The sequence below is a fragment of the Telmatherina bonti genome, assembly GCF_933228915.1.
Source record: "Telmatherina bonti genome assembly, chromosome: 15".
In the NCBI taxonomy this organism is placed as follows: domain Eukaryota; kingdom Metazoa; phylum Chordata; class Actinopteri; order Atheriniformes; family Telmatherinidae; genus Telmatherina; species Telmatherina bonti.
Genome location: NC_136613.1, coordinates 13,295,408 through 13,313,795, shown reverse-complemented (window position 1 = coordinate 13,313,795; position 18,388 = coordinate 13,295,408). Strand labels below are relative to the sequence as shown.

General features: G+C 36.6%; 1 protein-coding gene across 1 annotated transcript; it reads left to right on the top strand.

Annotated features, from left to right (window-relative positions):
* The first annotated feature begins 6,845 nt into the window (after positions 1 to 6,845).
* On the top strand, positions 6,846 to 18,010 carry cdc16 (cell division cycle 16 homolog). Its single transcript, XM_079254498.1, has 18 exons — positions 6,846 to 7,013; positions 7,195 to 7,249; positions 9,233 to 9,330; positions 9,517 to 9,555; positions 9,663 to 9,800; positions 10,376 to 10,535; positions 10,660 to 10,754; positions 11,613 to 11,746; positions 12,119 to 12,198; positions 12,297 to 12,346; positions 12,434 to 12,507; positions 12,614 to 12,739; positions 13,445 to 13,597; positions 15,728 to 15,791; positions 16,079 to 16,140; positions 16,729 to 16,864; positions 17,001 to 17,091; positions 17,213 to 18,010. The coding sequence occupies exons 1-18, from the start codon at positions 6,966 to 6,968 to the stop codon at positions 17,464 to 17,466; spliced, it is 1,857 nt and encodes a 618-aa protein (XP_079110624.1). The 5' UTR covers positions 6,846 to 6,965; the 3' UTR covers positions 17,467 to 18,010.
* The last annotated feature ends 378 nt before the right edge of the window (positions 18,011 to 18,388 follow it).

The following is an 18,388-nucleotide window of genomic DNA, read 5'->3' as shown; positions in this document are numbered from 1 at the left end:
TGGCAACCTGTCCAGCGAGTACCCTGCCTCACACCCAGTGATTACTGGGATGGGATCCAGCTCTGTAGATATGTGTGTGTTTCTTTGCATGTGTTTTTGTGTGTATGGAGGAGAAGGGACCTTGATTTTTACATTTGGAGAGCCAATACCTGCTTTTGTCTTCGTGTCCTGCAGTCAATTAGTTCATCGTGTTTCTGCACTCAACCTTACTGCAGCTAATTACCATTATGTAACAGCACTGTGGGTCTTTTTTAACTTGTAAAGACTGCAGTTTTCATTATTTATGTGCTTTCATGCCACGGATCTTTGTAGGATGTGGGCTTGTGTGGGACTGTGTATCAAAATGGGACAAACTTCCTGCATTCAGTGCAGCATGTATGCGTCAAAAAGTCATCAAAAAGAGCCACTTTTAGAGGGTTGAAGGCAATTTCCGAGTCAAAGCATCCGTTCCTCTGTAGCTCAGCAGCTTAAATGGAGCAGCAGGGCTGAGAGTGTTGCTTTACCCGTTCTGCCATCCATTAGCAGGAAATTTTGTTGACTGTAAAACTGTTTTCTTATATATCAAGTGAGCTGGCTCTTCATATGGGAGTTAACTTTTACCCAGAGGAGCTAGTGTTTTAGTTTGTGTTTTTTTTTTTCAAGTAGAATGCAGAGAAGGTAGTAAATAAAACACTGGCTTATCACATTTACTGGATCATGTGTTGTCCTAACAGTATACCTTCTGCATCTCCTTTAGGTTTAAAATTGTTGTTGTTTCTATCACATTGGTTTGTTCCAGAATAGGTACTTGGATACATCTCTAATGTCTGTCTCTATTTTTGTAAAGGTCAAAGCAGTGTCAGATGTGGCTTTCAACACAAACCTGATAGGTGATCGCTGTGTGTGGAAATCAGAGCTTGAAAAAGTAAAAGAAACATAATTTTGTCAAGCAAACTAACCTCACAAATAAAAAAATAATATGGGTTTTTATGTGTTTGTGAACAGCGGGTGATGTCAGAATGACTTTGACTGAAAAAATTGACGCCTTCTGTAAGTTTGAAGAGGCAGTGTTTATTTTGATAAAAACAACTTCTTGATTGCAGGTGTCTCTTCTTTAATCCTAACAAGCAGGCTGGGAGCCACAGTGATGCAGCCACCTCTAAACACAGTCTTCCACTGGGACCTGTTACCATAGTCACAACCATCACACAGATTAAAACCTGACCTTGGGGAGATGCACAGCATCTTCCTGCTTATCCTACTATGCTTCAGACCACAGGCATAGATAAGACTGTTAGAAGAAAATGAGCTATGAAGAGACTTCTGGATTTTGTTGGAATTCAGCAGGGAAAGGGTGGTCAACAGGGGAGATACCGTAGCCAGAAAAACAACAACAAATGGGATGAACCCTCTCATCTTTTCCCAACTTAAACTGAATTGTTCATCAAGGCAATGCATCACAAAATACAACCAAATTTAACCACATGCAATGTGCTTTTACCCCATACCCTAAATAATTTATTGTTTCTGTTTCTGTCTGTGGTTTTACAGTAGATTAAGACAGGCTACATCTGAAAACATCACACATACAAACACAGACATATTCATTGTTTCCGTTATGCTTATGCAAGCACTGTATCTTACTGTACTTTAACCAGTCCCAAAGAGTCTGTTTCTCTCTGGACCTTCCCCCACAATGGTGCAAATGGAAGATCCACCACAGAGACTTCCCAGAACCAGTAGCATCCCCTGCCATTTACAACAGGACATGAAAATAAGCTTCATTAAACGCATCATTATTTCTCCTCTTAATTAATGAGGTGCTTGCAAAACCAACAAGAAGCATTTTACCTGTTCATGTTATTCTTTTTTAAACTCATGCAGTAAAAATGGATAAAATGAGACCTGACGATAGTAATTACTGAAATAAAGTGGTCACCAGAAATTTTTTGACATCCTCTTTGACGGCCTATTTAGCAGCAAAAGGATTATTTCTTTGCATTTATTACCAATGCTTTTTGGCAATAAATCATTTATCCTTGGAAAACCTGTTTATGTCCTTTTTAAATGGTCTCCTGGGCTAATACCAAATAGCCTATTCTACTACTGACTTGTGTATTTATTGGCTTGCATGATTGAAGTCTGAAGAAACAAGACATGCTGGCAATTTATCTGGTCACCAGCTTCCTCACACACTGCTGCAGCCCATTTTTCAACCAGCATTTGCCAGCCTATGTGGCTATGTTGGTCCTTCTGGCACAAACATCACACCAAGCTGAAGCCCAAAGTGTTCTTTTTCAGGGTTGAGGTCAGGACTGCAGGCAGGACATGTCGCCCTTTAGTATACTTTCTGATAAGCCTCGCTCTATAGGGACGAGCATTATCATGTTGCAGGAGAAAGTTTTGTCCCATTGTTGAGCTATGGCATTGTAACTGGATGCAGAATTTCATTTTAGTATCTCTCTGTGTGGAGGTTACCTCCACTGATGATCAACCTTGTTTCTCCTGAATGGAGATGCCAGGTCACACACTTGTACTGCCTCAACCAAAAGCTGCTACCTTATCTATCAATGCAACAAGCATGGTGTTGTCCAAGTCTTCTCCATATATGCCCCAAAGATCTAACTGTTGTAAGTAAACATGGACTTATGGCTGAACATAACTTTCTTTCACGTCCAGATTCTGGTACACATGTATGGAGCTAAATCAGGGCCAATAAGTTTGTTCATTTGAAAAAATATTTGAAACTGATTAAAATTAATTTGAAAATGAAAGTCAAGTTTTTACGATGAACTCTAAAAAACAAATAATTGTATACAAAATAAAACAAAGTGAATCAAATGTTTGTATCAAATTTAATTCCAAAGAGGTTATTTATTTCTGTTGTGAAACATCTTGTTTCTAAAAAATCATTTTTTTAATATGATATTGTTTTGCGAGTTTGAGATTTTATTCACTCGGTTTTAGAATCTAGCTATTCAAATTTAGATTTTTCATCTGTCATTTTCCAAACCTCGTTCACAGTTTCAGATTTTTATTTCATTTTGCTCTTTTGATATTTAACTTTCAGATTCCTGTTTTTCAGTTTCAAACTTTTGGCCCTGATGTGGCGTGTGGGCAGGGCTAAAGATAACAGGAATGATTGACAACACAGTGCAGGAGGTTGAAAGCGTTCCCTTCATCATGTTGCCTTCAGGAACTGTAGAAGTTGTCATGATTTTTTCAAACACCTGCTGCACAAACTATTATTCTGCAGTTAATAGAAAATACATCTCATGGAACCAATAAAGATAAGTCATTAAAGCTGTTTCAGTTATTACTGTATACAATATACACGGTTAGAGTGTTAAATTATGAGCATTGTCACCCGTGACATGGGTGTGAGAAATGCTCATAATTTAACACTCTTACAGCGTAAGAGTAGAATAATAGTTTGTGCAGCAGGTGTCGCCATCATCCCAGTAATCTTTAGCCCCGCCCACACGCCACATCAGGGCCAAAAGTTTCAAACTGAAACACAGGAATCTGAAAGTTAAATATCAAAAGAGCAAAGTGAAATAAAAATCTAAAACTTTGAACAAGGTTTGATAAAATGACAGATGAAAAATCTAAATTTGAATAGCTAGATTCTAAAACCGAGTGAATAAAATCTCAAATTCGCAAAACAATATCATGCTGAAAATTGATTTTTAGAAACAAGATGTTTCAAAAATAAAATATATAACATCTTTGGAATTAAATTTCATACAAACATTTGATTCACTTTGTTTTATTTTGTATACAATTATTTGTTTTTTAGAGTTCATCGTAAAAACTTGACTTTCATTTTCAAATTAATTTTAATCAGTTTCAAATATTTTTTTTTCAAATAAACAAACATATTGGCCCTGATTTAGCTCCATACAAATGCAACCACAGCCTGCACAAACAGGGCTGACAATAAATTAAAGTCATGACACTCAATAGCAAAAAGCGCTGTTTGGCACTGGCAGAGAAGCTCTGGTAAGATTTTATGGATGAAACCCACATATTAAACTATGTTGCTCATTTCACAAAAATATTTTTATTTTGCAAATGTGGCATTATTTAAAAGCTAAATACACATGTTTTCCAGCTGTATGAGATTTATTGGCATAAAGCATTGGTACAACAAAGAAAGAAATAATAAACACTCAGGCAAATGATTGCTTTATGTTTTATATGTATTTAACTGAGGTAAATTTACAGAGTTAGATGTAGCCTACACTTTGAGCCGAAATGTGTTTACGTGTTTGCAACATAAGAGTTTTTTCTATTTAGTTTAAACAACTAAGAATTTTTTTTTTTTTTTTCATAAAGAGAGAAAAAAGCTATTTGAACTTCTTTTGCATCCTCTAGCATTCCCCATTTGTCCCATCAACTCATCTCTTCTTATACAACAAAATAACAAACTGGACCGGAAACATTTTATTGTATATAATTCATTCATGAGAGCACTTCCTACACACTGAGACAAGACTGCTGGGAGGAGAGAGGCAATTAATTCGGCTCTGAGAGCATCTATGGGGAGATGTCAGAAATAAGGCTTCGCCTTTAGACAGAGAGGCTTCATAACAACTTATAAAATCTTAGATAACTATGCTATTGTGTAACATATTCACAAACTTTACATGTGGGATTATTTGCTTAAATGGTGATTATATATGAAGAATTTGTGGTTGGTTACATAAGTTTTGCATTTGTAGGAGATGATGGTTTAGGATGATTAAAAGGATTATTAAAAATAAAGAAAAAAACACATAATTTATATTATATATATATATATATATATATATATATATATATATATATATATATATATATATATATATATATATATATATATATATATATATATATATATATATATATATATATATATATATATATATACAATATATAATATATATTATTATTATTGTTATTATTATTATTATTATTGTTATTATTATCATTATATAAGTGCTGTTTTTTTTTATCATTCTGGTGTCAAAGCTGAATTTGTAAGTGTTCAAAGTTGAACGAAAAGGAGTTGTCGTAGCCATCTCTAGACACTAGAGGGGAGTGTTGCAATATAGAAGTTCATTCATGAAGTCGCGTCACTTAAATGGGCTTCATTCATCAAATCATTAGATTCTTTTCACAGACCTAGACCTAATTCTACAAATAATATGCATGGTACTTTTTTTTTTTTAAATATAAGTTTAAATAAACATACCACAGTTAGGTTGTGGGTTTCAGGCGTCCGTTTTATTTTCCTTCAGTCAGGCATCAGCTCGAAATGTTTACAGTTGAGTCTGTTATTGTTACTGGCTAATTATTTTCAATGTGCAGCGAATGGAAAGATGTCATTTTGTTCTCATTTAAAGGTTTGCTTGCATTTCAGTACATTTTTACTTTGAAGTTTGTGAAACAGAGTCTTCACAGCTCGTTTGTATTTTTCTTTTTTAGTCATTCCCTCCACAGTCTCCTCACTAATTAGGCTATATCCATGTGTGGCTCTGTGTCTCCCTGTGTGGAACTTAAACAAGCTCATCGTCTGAGAACCTTTCATCGCTCAAGCTGTTGCCATGGCAACCGTGCGAAAGCGATAGCAAATAGACTGCAATATCTGAGCTCCGATCAAACAGGGGAAGTTTACAGTTTTGACTTAGACTGAGTTAAAACAGTCCGAGAGATATTACAGAAAGGCAAATTAATCATTCATTTTCATGCAGGCCTATTTAGGTTTTTTTTTGTTGTTGTTGTTGGGTTTTTTTTTTGTTTGTTTGTTTGTTTGTTTTAGTTTTTACTCATGTAGCACCTGTTCATTCATTCATTCATTCTCATGTAGCACCTGTTTGGGCCTGTAATGTTCATAATGCCCATGAAAAGCCAAATGAAGCCACAGAGAAAGAATGGCTGTAGGGATTTGCACGTCACGCATTGTGTTGTTTAACTCCATCTCATAATTGTCACTTCAAGATAGCAGTTCTGCGCACAAAATAATTAAATATCTATCCTTAAAATGAATAAATAAATAAAATGAGCTTCAATATATTCATTATCAATATAGTGAATCATAAAGTTAGCCCCACGATTCTATTAAATATGTTGTTAAATAGTCTATAATTTGTATTCAAGTTGTCATTCGTTTGATTTAATGAAATTGCAAAAGGCATTTTAAACACTAATTTTTAATTGTAGTGGAATCAATGAAATATGTATCATAAAACTTTTGAAGTAGAAGAACGGGGCAAAAGTAAGGAGCATGGCAAAAAGAAATGTTAAAAATGGATCTTTATGGATTGATTTTGTTCTTTCTCAGTGTCAGATTTAGCAGGAATCACTTTTTAGAACAATGCAGGTTCATTAATCACTAGACTTAGCATTCAGTGCTGCAGTTCAGCTATTTCCAAAAAGCTTTATCTTTGACCTTTTCATTTTTCTTTTCTCGATTGGATTTGACTCTGTCTACTAAAACAAAACGAAATCTGACAAAAACAAATATGATCATAATTGGTACAAGACAATCAGTTTAGGTGATCTTTAGGTGGTGTAAATAATTAATGCCTCTTTTAACTATAGTTTCATCCGCCGTGGAAATCCATTAAATTCAGTCTTGAAGCTGCCGAAAGTAACCAACACTCCTTACTCATAGTTACAAAACAGAAACTCAGAGATGAATACATTGCCATGTAGTTAAACGAACCAAACGTTTTTATTTTTTTATTTATTGCAGGTTTTAGTATTGTAAATGAAAAGTATGCAGTCCATCAAATTTTAAAGTTTTGGATTAAAGGCGGAACTTGTGTTGTGAGTCGGGTTTTCCTACAACGTCATTTCGCATGACACTTGGTGCAAAGAGAAGCCGCGGATTCGTTTCCCCGCAGCTAGCAAGCTAGTGCTTACGAAGTAGAACACGTTTGCTTGTCTTTAGATATGACACACTTTTGATATTTACAACTTCAGCTTTTAAAATAATCAAAATGAATCTTGACAGACTTAGAAAGCGAGTACGGCATTATATTGACCAGGTAAGACTATTCACGACTTTGCTACTGCCTCAGTTGCTAGCTAAAAATGTTAGCTAATAAACAGTGTAATAAACTTTTTCTGGCACCCGAGCAAACTGTTGGCCATGTAACCAAGCTATAATAATAGTAATAACCGTGCTTTTAAATTGCTTTCACTTTGTCTTTATATGTTCGTTTGCAGCAACAATATCAAAGTGCTCTGTTTTGGGCCGACAAGATAGCGTCCCTTTCTCACGGTGAGTACTGAACCAAAGTGTTATTGACGTGTAGTTTGTACAAAAAATTAATGTTACCTTTTGTCGGTCATAAATGGTTTGTTTATATAAGAATAATTGAATCTGGGACGTTTTAAACCAAACATGTTTTGATACTAAGTGATCTAACTTCAGCAGTAATCTTGTGGTTTTACTTGGACGAAAAAGTTCAAATCTAGCGGGTTCTTTGGCAGAGGATATTATTTCCGCTCTTTACCTGGTCATGGTTAAGGTTAGTTTACAACCTGCTTTGGATCATTCATTCATTCATTTAGCTATTGTTTTGGAATTATGCATTTAATATGCATTTGTGTGGATTGTAAAAAAATATATGTATTTTTAATCAGTTCTTTCACAAAGTATCGTGAAACCTATGTTAATTTGTTTCACCTGTAACTGAAATATTTGTTTATTAGAAATATCACGCGGACCAGTTGTTTTGTGTTTTTTTTTTTAAATCACTGGAGCTAAAAAAAAAAAAAAAACTGAATCCCCTTCTGTTTTCCCACTCTCCCTAAACAAACTGAAGGTCTTGTTTGACACTTTGTTCTGCAAATGATCAATGCATTCATTTTCTGTGATGTTGAATTTTTAGTGTGAATTGTTATTCTATTCTTTTCTATTCTATTCTGTTATATTCTATTCTATTCTACAGTTTTTAGCAGATGCCTTTATCCAAAGCAACTTACATATGAGTGAGAAGATCAAGCATGAAATCGAAGATCAAGCATGAAATCAAAGAGTAGAGGACATCATAGGAAGGTGCTAGTGGACTGTCCAGTTGGACGCAAGGCCTTACATGAAGTGCTACAGGCTTTGTTTGTTTTGTTTTGTTTGTTTTCTCCATTCCCACCCCACAATATTACCCATGTTAAAATGCAAAGAATTATAACCATAATGTTTGTTGGAAAGAGGTGGACTAAGTTCTCCAACTCCTCTGACAAATACATCTAAACTGTGTAAGGGCTCCTTGAAGAGCTGTGTCTTCAGCTTGCTCTTAATAGTAGACAAGGACTCTGCAGAGCGGACAGAGTTTGGGAGGTAATGCCACCATCGTGGCACAACGAAGGATAAGAGTCTGGCTAGTGATTTAGTCCCATGTATTGGTGGTAACACGAGGCGTCTTTCACTGGTGGAACGTAGCTGTCGAGAGGGAGTGTAGGTCTGGATTAAGGAGTGAAAGTAGACAGGATCTGTTTCAGTTATTGTTTTGTAAGCCAGAAGCAAAGCTTTAAACTTGATGCGTGCTGCAACCGGAAGCCAGGGAAGTGTGATTTGCTGCGGGGTGACATGAGCTTGTTTGGGTTGGTTGAAAATCAGACGCACTGCAGTGTTCTGGATCATCTGCAGAGGTTTGACAGAGCATGCAGGCAGACCTGCCAGAAGGAAATTGCAGTAATTGATGCATGAAATGACCAGGGTCTGAACCAAAAGCTAAGTTGTCTGTTCTGTCAGGTACAGTCTGATTCTCTTGATGTTGTAGAGAGCAAATTGGCAAGTACGGGCAACCGAGGCAACATAGCCTTTAAAGGTCAACTGGTCATCGACCATGACACCAAGATTAGAAACTTGCTTTCAATTTATACTGTAAAATGCTTGTGTTTTGAACATTTAAATGCAATTTTTATTTGTTTTTGTTTTTTTCTGGAAGCTATTTAGCTGTTCATGTTTGCATTTGGCCATGGGTTGGGCCAAAAGTTGAGAAGGCTGGACTTCTTTAGTTGACAATCACAGTAATCATACACTGAGTGTGACCTTGATTCAAGAGTTCGGTGGAGTTGGATAACACAATTACTGAGCATGTAAATCCAGGGTCTGTTCATAATGAATCACGGCTTAAAAATGAGTGAAAATAATTGGCAGATAAAGCAGTGTTTTCATAAGGACAGCAGTAAGGTGAAACCTCAAAGCAATGATTTTGTAAGGTCATAACTGAGTGACCTTGTTTCTATATTTTATATGCAGAGGATCCCCAGGATATCTACTGGCTAGCTCAGTGCCTTTACCTAACCTCACAGTACCACAGAGCCTCACATGCCCTCCGTTCACGAAAACTTGACAAGGTGGGTTATCTGTGAATTTTCAGTATGTACAAGATTGTGTGCTAGTAAGTGAATTGTCATGTTTCAATTAATAAGACAAATCTGTCAAAACAATTTTGTGATGTTTTTTCTTTTTTTTTAGGTCAGTTGTACTATCTCTATAAAAGTTTGATAAAACACTTATTTTGTTGTTTTTTCTTCATACAGCTGTATGGAGCTTGTCAGTGTCTTACTGCTAGGTGCCATGTAAGTAAATACAAAATGTTCATAGTAGTTCTGAACTCTCCCATACATGTCCTTTAATGCAGGTATGTATAACATGCTTCAAGTATATTTGTTTTGCTGTTAACCAGTATGCTGCCAAAGAGTTCCAGCAGGCCTTGGATATCTTGGATGCAGAGGAGCCAGATAACAGTAAACTGCTGGACAGAAGTGGAAAGGAGGACAGTGGCACAGATTCAACAAAAGACTGGGATATGTCCCCTGCTTCTGTAAGTTTGAGCTGACAAAACAGAACATCTCTGGAACATTTTAGACCTCTGGTGCATGTGGGAAAGCAGCTAAAATATACTGGTTTTACAATACATTTTATTGGACTATTTAGGTTAGCGTGCATGTTATGTGGAATTATGGCCATTTCTTTGGGAGTAGAAGTTGGTGTGTCAGTGCTTCCTCTGGAGGAAACAAAACAAGGTTTTCATTGGGACATTAATACTTTAATTACTCTTTCTAGTAGTTTATATTCATTCCACCTGTCTAGAATTTCACTAATTTGGTATTTCTGTCAGGTATCAGTTAATATGCAATGTTTGCACTCACTTCATTTGTTAAAATGGTCATTTAGAGTAAAAGTAAAGACCATTTTTCTTACAACTTCTGTCTGTAGGAGATTTCGGTTTCAGTTGTGACTCGTTTCAATTGTCACTTTAGTCTTCCTCAGAAATGTCATCAAATGTCCTCTTTTTTTTTTTTTTTGGATGGCAAAAATTCCATGTGAATTTCTGATTATTGTTGTAGAACTGTAATTTTTTCTTTTTGTTTTCCTTTCTTCTTTGTAATATTTCAGATCAGCAGCTCCATCTGTCTCCTGCGGGGTAAGATCTATGATGCCATGGACAACAGGCCACTAGCTACCTCCAGCTACAAAGAGGCCTTGAAACTAGATGTGTACTGCTTTGAAGCTTTTGACCTTTTAACAGCCCACCACATGCTGACTGCACAGGAAGGTGAGGTTAAAATTGAAAATAATGTGAGTTCGTCTTTACATGTTTTTTTTTTTCCATAAATTGTGTGATGACTGTACATCTGTATGTAACATGCAATGTTTATTTTATTTATTTTTTTATTTAGAGAAAGAATTCCTTGACTCACTTCCTTTGAGCCAGCAGTGCACTGAAGGAGAAGAGGAGTTGTTACACTTCCTTTTTGAGAATAAATTAAAGAAGGTGGGTGATTCTACATTTGTTTTTATTTGCTTATTTTAAATGAGAAAGTGTGGGACAGGACAACAACAGAACACATATTAGTACATGTTGGAGAAGACCAAAACTAGACATGGATTTTCCTTTATTTATTTATTTATTTTTTTCTACCTGTTTTGTTGTTGTACAACCCCATGTCCAAAGCCTCTGGTCCTCTGTTAACTGCAGTTGAAAACAAATAATAATTTGGTAATTAGCAGACATGTATCTAATTCAAATTTCTAAAAGGTCAACTTGTCACATCTTAAAATGCAAAGTCATTTACCATTTTTTTTAATCTACTTTTCAAACACTAAAATGGTTTAGGAGCTTAAGGAAACCTGTTTCTTCGTATTTTGTCATGTCTTTTGAGGTTTACATCTGCTCAGAAGTTTGGCCCTTTTCAGTATTTTTTGTCATGTTTTATATCTGGCTGCATTAGCACATAGACTGTTTTACTGCTCTAACATACTGTTAATATATGTGTAAAATGTTGTTTAGCATTGTTTAACTAAAACAAGACTTGGGCTGAAAAAGACTCGGTATGGATTATAACATATTTTGCCCCAAAACCTGTAAGTCATCATTAGTGTAGTTGTTCCTTCACAGCACGTGCTGTTGTAAATTGACATGCTTACCAAGTATGGTCCTTACCATCAGAGATGTTGGCTTTAAAATTGAAGTCTAAAAGAATCTCACCAGACAACACAAGATTACTTCCTTCTTCCTTCATCCATCCTAAATGATGGAGCATTTTCTTTTGACCTTTTTTTTGTGACATTTTATCTATTTTCACAAACATATGCCCATGAACATACACCTTCTCCTCCTGTCCATTTGCAGTATAACAAGCCCAGCGATTTGGTGGTGCCAGAGATGGTCGAAGGTCTTCAGGACAACTTGGATGTAGTGGTGTCTCTTGCTGAGAGGCATTATTATAACTGTGATTTCAAGATGTGCTACAAACTCACATCAACGTAAGTCTTCACAACTTTCTTTTTTTTTTTTTTACCTTGCCTTTGAATGTGGTTAATGATTTTTAAATAAAGAGATCAGCTTTTGGGAAAACATGAAGAAATGTTTGTATGTTTGCTTCCAAGCTGTTTGCCTCTTGTGCTTACTATTTTCATTGCAGTTCATTATGGTTTCAAATTAGTCAACAAATAGTCAATTCAATGGTATTCAATATACAAAGTATGTTTATATGTGTAATTTTGAGTGATTTCATTCCCAACTAACAATGAGTAAAGCTGGCTTATCTGGGATTTAAAAATGATTTATTTATGGCTCTTTATTATTCTTAGCAAAAAGTTGTTAACAGATTCATGAAACAGATGTGGTCTTTTCAGGGTGATGGTAAAAGACCCCTTCCATGCCAACTGTTTACCAGTTCACATAGGAACATTAGTAGAGCTTGGAAAAGCAAATGGTAATGCAAATATCATCATAATGCTGATTCATTCATGTAGAATATTAAAGTTAGTTGTGTGACAAGCTGATCTGATTGATGTTTGTTTTTCCCTGCAGAGTTGTTTTACCTCTCACACAAACTTGTAGACTTGTATCCCAACAATCCCGTAAGTATTTTGTACTTGAATCATCACTCTGTTTTGAACCTGTTTGCAGAACTTTGGTGTGTCATAATAAAGTAAGTTATCAATCAGGTATCCTGGTTTGCTGTCGGGTGCTATTATCTTATGGTTGGCCACAAAAACGAACATGCTCGGCGATACCTTAGGTATGTCTTTGCAGTCTCAAAAGTATGAACATCCTGTTTAAATCTGCATCACTGGCCGTTGACATTTAGGTTTATTCAGAGACTGGTTTTTATGTATGTTCTGTAGCAAAGCCACCACCCTGGAGAGAACTTATGGTCCGGCTTGGATTGCCTATGGTCACTCATTTGCAGTGGAGAGTGAGCATGACCAAGCCATGGCTGCCTACTTCACTGCTGCCCAGCTGATGAAAGGGTGAGTAAATAAAATGTCTGTCAATACTTAACCAGTATAAACATGCTTCTTTTTATTACTACACTTTGGGAGAATTTACTTCAAACCTTAGTAATAAAATTCAGGTTGACTGTGGTAACTTTTACTGTTCAACAAGTAAAGCTCTGAAAATTTCTGGTGGAGTTAACTTTGTGGCAAGTCCTGTTTTATTTGAGAGAAGACTCAACAGGAGACTTGACATAGGTGCTGGTTTTGTGTATATTGGTTTGATCCATAAGTGCTTTAAAAGTAGCAAAGTTTAGTTGTCAAGTCTAAAATCCCACAAGAGTTTGTCATGTGGCTTTATGAAATGAAAAGGACTTAATTAATTTTATTCCATATAGCCATTGGAGAAATGCTCATTGGATCTATGTGGGTGTATTAAAAGGAAATGGTTGATGTAAGAGCTCAATTGTTGTAAATTTCACTTTAAAAAAAAAAAAGAGAGAAAAGGTTGTCCAGCAAAAAAACATTTGTGGCTTCAACAGTTTGTCGTAAATGACAGTTTCTAATCAACAAGGAAATGTTTCAGTCTCGTGCATTGCAAAAAAAGTTGCCATTTGTTTCATTAATTTTGATTAAATGCCATTTTTAGTGTTTTATTATATTATCATTATTATTGAAATGATCTTTTCTTAATGTAAAAATATAATAAATGTGTGTTTTAACTTGTACATTCTCCTTTAGATGTCACTTACCCATGCTCTACATTGGACTAGAATACGGTCTGACCAACAACTCCAAGCTGGCAGAGCGTTTCTTCAGCCAGGCTCTTAGTATTGCTCCAGAGGACCCGTTTGTTATACATGAAGTGGCAGTGGTTGCATTTCAAAATGGAGAGTAAGTGTACACCTTCACACACAGAGAGAATTTTGATAGGACCAAGGTGTCATAAATGCTCTGAGCAGAAGAATTATATCAATATGACATTTTAGTCATTTTTCAATTCAATTCAATTCAACTTTATTTATATAGCGTCAAATCACGGCAATGCCATCTCAAGACGCTTTACAGACAGAGGGGAAAACATAATGAAGGCCAATTCATAATAGCCTATATAAGGAAACCAACAGATTGAGTTGAGTCCAACTCAGTCTCCCATCCTGAGCAAGCACACTGGCAACAGTGGGAAGGAAAAAACTCCCTTTTAACAGGAAGGAAACCTCCGGCAGAACCCGGCTCAGGACAGGCAGCCATCTGCCTCTGCTGTGTGGGGGGAAGAGGACAGAAAGACAACAGACAACAGGAACTGCTACTCCCGGCCAGGGAGACCTGCTGAGACAGGAGACATACATGTTAATGATGCAACACTGTTATGGGGGGGGGGGGGGGGGGGGGGGGGGGTAAAAGAAAGAGATAAAGAGAAAAAGAAAGAAGCTCAGTGTATCAGGAAATGTCCCTCAGCAGTCTAAACCTATAGCAGCATAACTAAGGGATGCTAACCATCCCTAGCTATAGGACTTATCAAAAAGATAAGTCTTCAGCCTAGTCTTAAAGGTGGGGAGGGTGTCTGCTTCCCTAACACTAACTGGGAGCTTATTCCATAAGAGAGGGGCCTGATAACCAAAGGCTCTGCCTCCTGCTCGGCTCTTTGAGACTCTAGGAACCACAAGTAAGCCTGCAGTCTGCGAACGAAGTACTCTGCTTGGTATATAAGGAACAATGAGGTCTTTGATATATAGTGGTGCCTGGTTGTGGAGGGCTTTATATGTAAGGAGAAGGATTTTAAATTCTATTCTAGATTCAACAGGCAGCCAATGAAGAGAGGCTAAAACTGGAGAAATATGATCTCTCATGCTGGTTCTGGTCAGGACTCTGGCTGCAGAATTCTGGATCAGCTGAAGGGTTTTCAGGGCATATTTAGGACAGCCCAGTAATAGAGAGTTACAGTAATCTAGTCTCGAAGTAACAAAAGCGTGAACCAGTTTTTCTGCATCACTCTGAGACAGAATGTCCCTAATTTTGGCTATATTACGTAAATGAAAGAAGGCTGTTTTAGTAACCTGCTTAATATGTGGACCAAAGGACAGGTCAGGGTCAAATATTACTCCAAGGTTTCTCACTGTAGCACTGGAAGCTAAAGTAATGCCATCCAGGTTCATTACAAAACCGGAAAATTTAGCTCTGAGTTTTTCGGATCCAACGAGAATTACTTCAGTCTTATCTGAGTTTAAGAGGAGAAAATTTCTAGACATCCAAGTCTTTATGTCTATGAGACAATTTTGTAGCCTATTGGGCTGATTTGTTTCATCTGGTTTAAAGGATAAGTATAGTTGAGTATCATCTGCATAACAATGAAAGTTTATTCCATGCTGTCTAATAATTTTGCCTAAAGGGAGCATATATAGTGTGAAGAGTATTGGTCCAAGTACAGAACCTTGAGGAACTCCATGACTTACTGTAGTTTGGGAGGAGGACTTGTCATTTACATGAACGAACTGAAGTCTATCAGATAAATATGACTTAAACCAGCTTAACGCTGTACCTGTAATTCCAATCACCTGTTCTAGTCTTTGTAACAGAATGTTATGATCGACTGTATCAAATGCAGCACTAAGATCAAGCAAGATAAGTACGGACACAAGTCCTTTGTCTGAGGCCATAAGAAGGTCATTAGTAACTTTCACCAATGCTGTCTCAGTGCTATGATGAGCTCTAAATCCTGACTGAAACTCCTCGCATAAATTATTTCTGCTCAGGTGGGCATGTAGCTGAGCGGAAACTATTTTCTCCAGAATTTTGGACATAAACGGGAGGTTAGATATAGGTCTATAATTTGCTATCACCTCTGGATCCAGAGATTGCTTTTTAAGTAAAGGCTTGATTACAGCAGTTTTAAATGATTGTGGTACATATCCTGTCACTAAAGACATATTGATAAGACTTAGTAGTGATGTATTGATTAAAGGGAAAATGTCCTTATTTTTATCCCCATGAACTTCCGAATGTTTTCTCCTTTTCTCGACTTAGCTGGAAGACAGCAGAGAGGTTATTTCTTGATGCTATGGAGAAGATCAAAGCCATTGGAAATGAGGTAACAGATGGTTTCTTTAAGTCAGGGGTGTCAAACTCCAGTCCTCGAGGGACGTATCCGGCTGGTTTTTGTTGTTTCCCTGCACCAACACACGTGATTAAAATCAAATGGATCCTGCTGCTTCATGTCAACCTATGTATTAATTTGAGTCAGGTGTGTTGGAGCATGGAGACAACAACAACCTGGACTGGAGTTTGACACCTGTGCTTTAAGTAGTGGAGTTGCGTGTCTTCAAAAGGTGGTCAGTTCTTCTTTCGTTTACCTTGATGTCTTTTAATCCACTTAAGGTTACTGTGGATAAGTGGGAGCCCCTGTTAAACAACTTAGGCCATGTGTGTCGGAAACTAAAGTAAGTACAGAGCCAAACATACTTTTCAGTTTCCTATTTGGATTTAAAGAAAAGAAAAAGTCACTATAGATGTGCTCATAGTTTTGTTTTGTTTTTTTTTTGTTTTTGTTTTTTTATGTCAAGGTTTACTCGAAAGAATACTGGACACACATGTATGAATAACCACACATCCAGGGATCGTGTTACCACCTTGTTATTACATTTGTATTGCATAATGGGTGTCCAACAAGTGGTTTTTCCCCTGTTCATTGTGGATTTATTGTTATATTTAAAAGCATTTTCTATGCAATGTTAAGTCTGGGGTAAGCCTGACTTGCAATTTGTTTTGTTTCTCAAAACTATTTATCATTTTTATTGATTACACAACCAATGACTGATTGATATGTATCACACTCAGACTGTCTCAGCCATTTTCAATGTACAAATGTCTACAAGGAAAGTTTGGATGGTCATTTTCGGACTTCCAATGTTCCATCAATGGACGGGAATGAATGAATTAGCTAATTAATGTCAGTTGATTGCGACAGGTGAAATTTAGTTAAATTTATGAATAACACTTTTGTATATTGCTATGTTGGATTTTTGTAGAAAATACGAGCAGGCTCTGGAGTACCACCGTCAAGCACTGGTATTGATCCCACAGCATGCCTCCACCTATGCTGCCATAGGATACGTGCACACGCTCATGGGTGACTTTGAAAGTGCTATTGACTACTTTCACACGGTAAGTTTAAGGAAGTGGTTTTCTTTTTTTTCATGGGGTTTTTTGCAGGTTTTCCTGACCCTGTAAAGTCAACTTATTTTCCAAATGACAATCTTTGAGGTTTTTTTTTTTTATTTTTGTCTTTCCTTTGTGTCAGGCACTAGGACTGAAAAGGGATGACACTTTCTCTGTGACCATGCTTGGCCACTGCATTGAGATGTACATCGGTGACACCGGTGCTTTCATAGGTTAGTGAAATCTTGGATTTTTTATTTTATTTGTACTAGAAAACGTCATTTAGTCATTAGTAGACTTAGCTTAAAATAATCATTGTGATGTTTTCAACATTTATCACTTGTTTTCACTAAGGCACAGACATCGATGACAAGGTGCGAGGCAGCTTGAACACTCCAGCACTGATGAAGACATTGAACACATCGGAGCCTGCTGACAGTCTGGCTTCTCCCAGGCTTGAAGAGACTAATATGTCGTCATTGGAAACATCGGTGTCCAATCAGGACAAGATGATGCTGGAGACGCCTCTTCGACTCTCGTTAACCCTGGAGTGTGATATGTATGAGGGTGACATGATGTTGGACACCTTATCAGACACCAGCACGTGATCTAATCTTGTCCAGTAGGAACTGTTTATAGTAACAGGTTGTCTTTAAGTACGCATATCCAAGCCCAGGGACAACATCCAAACCCCAGCTTTAGCAACTGCTCCTCTTACATGTCGATTCCCCTTGTTGTGCATTTTATGGTTCTTTTAACAATGACAAAACAAGGCAGATAAAGTTATGACTATTTTGAACATTGATGTGTGTGAATTTATATACAACACTTGCTGTGTAGCATATTTTTGCAAAACTGCACTTTAAAGGGGTAAATTGACATGCTTTTTTGTGGGATTGAGTATTTTTTCCTTGGGTTAAAACACTGGATAAATGTGGCAGGCAGACCCTTGTTTGAAGAGAGCAAACACAGCCACACACCACAAATTTAAAGACTATACTATAGTCACCTCTTACTGCCTGTGGCAGGATTTTCCATGTTACTTAACCTGTGGATTTTCACCCTGAATAAAGAGCCAGCTTATGATCAGGTTTGGTGAAAGAAATGCTTTTCTTTTCGCTATTCCTCTAATAAACCATGTATGCATCCACATTTTTTCGTATTGTTTAAACTGTGAGAAAAAAGTGTTTAATTTATTCAGCCCCCTGTTGCACTGGGTTCCACACGCAACCCATGTTTATAGTAAAAAGCACATCAAAGTACTTGTAACTTATTTTTTTTCCATTGACAGAATATTTTTATGGATTTACTGCCTTTATGGTGTCAGAACCATTTAATTATTAACTACATTTCACTTTGATAAAAGGCCTTTTCAAAAGGTGAAAACTAATCTATTTATATCTCTCTCTGTACACACACACACACATATATATATATATATATATATATATATATATATATATATATATATATATATATATATATATATTTTGCTCAAAAAAAGTAAAGGGAACACTAAACTAATGTAGA

What these genes read in the sequence shown, in the direction of transcription:
- cdc16 (XM_079254498.1), top strand. Translation starts at nt 6,966, where the DNA reads ATGAATCTTGACAGACTTAGAAAGCGAGTACGGCATTATATTGACCAG. An exon ending in TTGAGAATAAATTAAAGAAG is followed by an intron (nt 10,755 to 11,612) that starts GTGGGTGATTCT and finishes GTCCATTTGCAG; the next exon opens with TATAACAAGCCCAGCGATTT. An exon ending in GTTGCATTTCAAAATGGAGA is followed by an intron (nt 13,598 to 15,727) that starts GTAAGTGTACAC and finishes TTCTCGACTTAG; the next exon opens with CTGGAAGACAGCAGAGAGGT.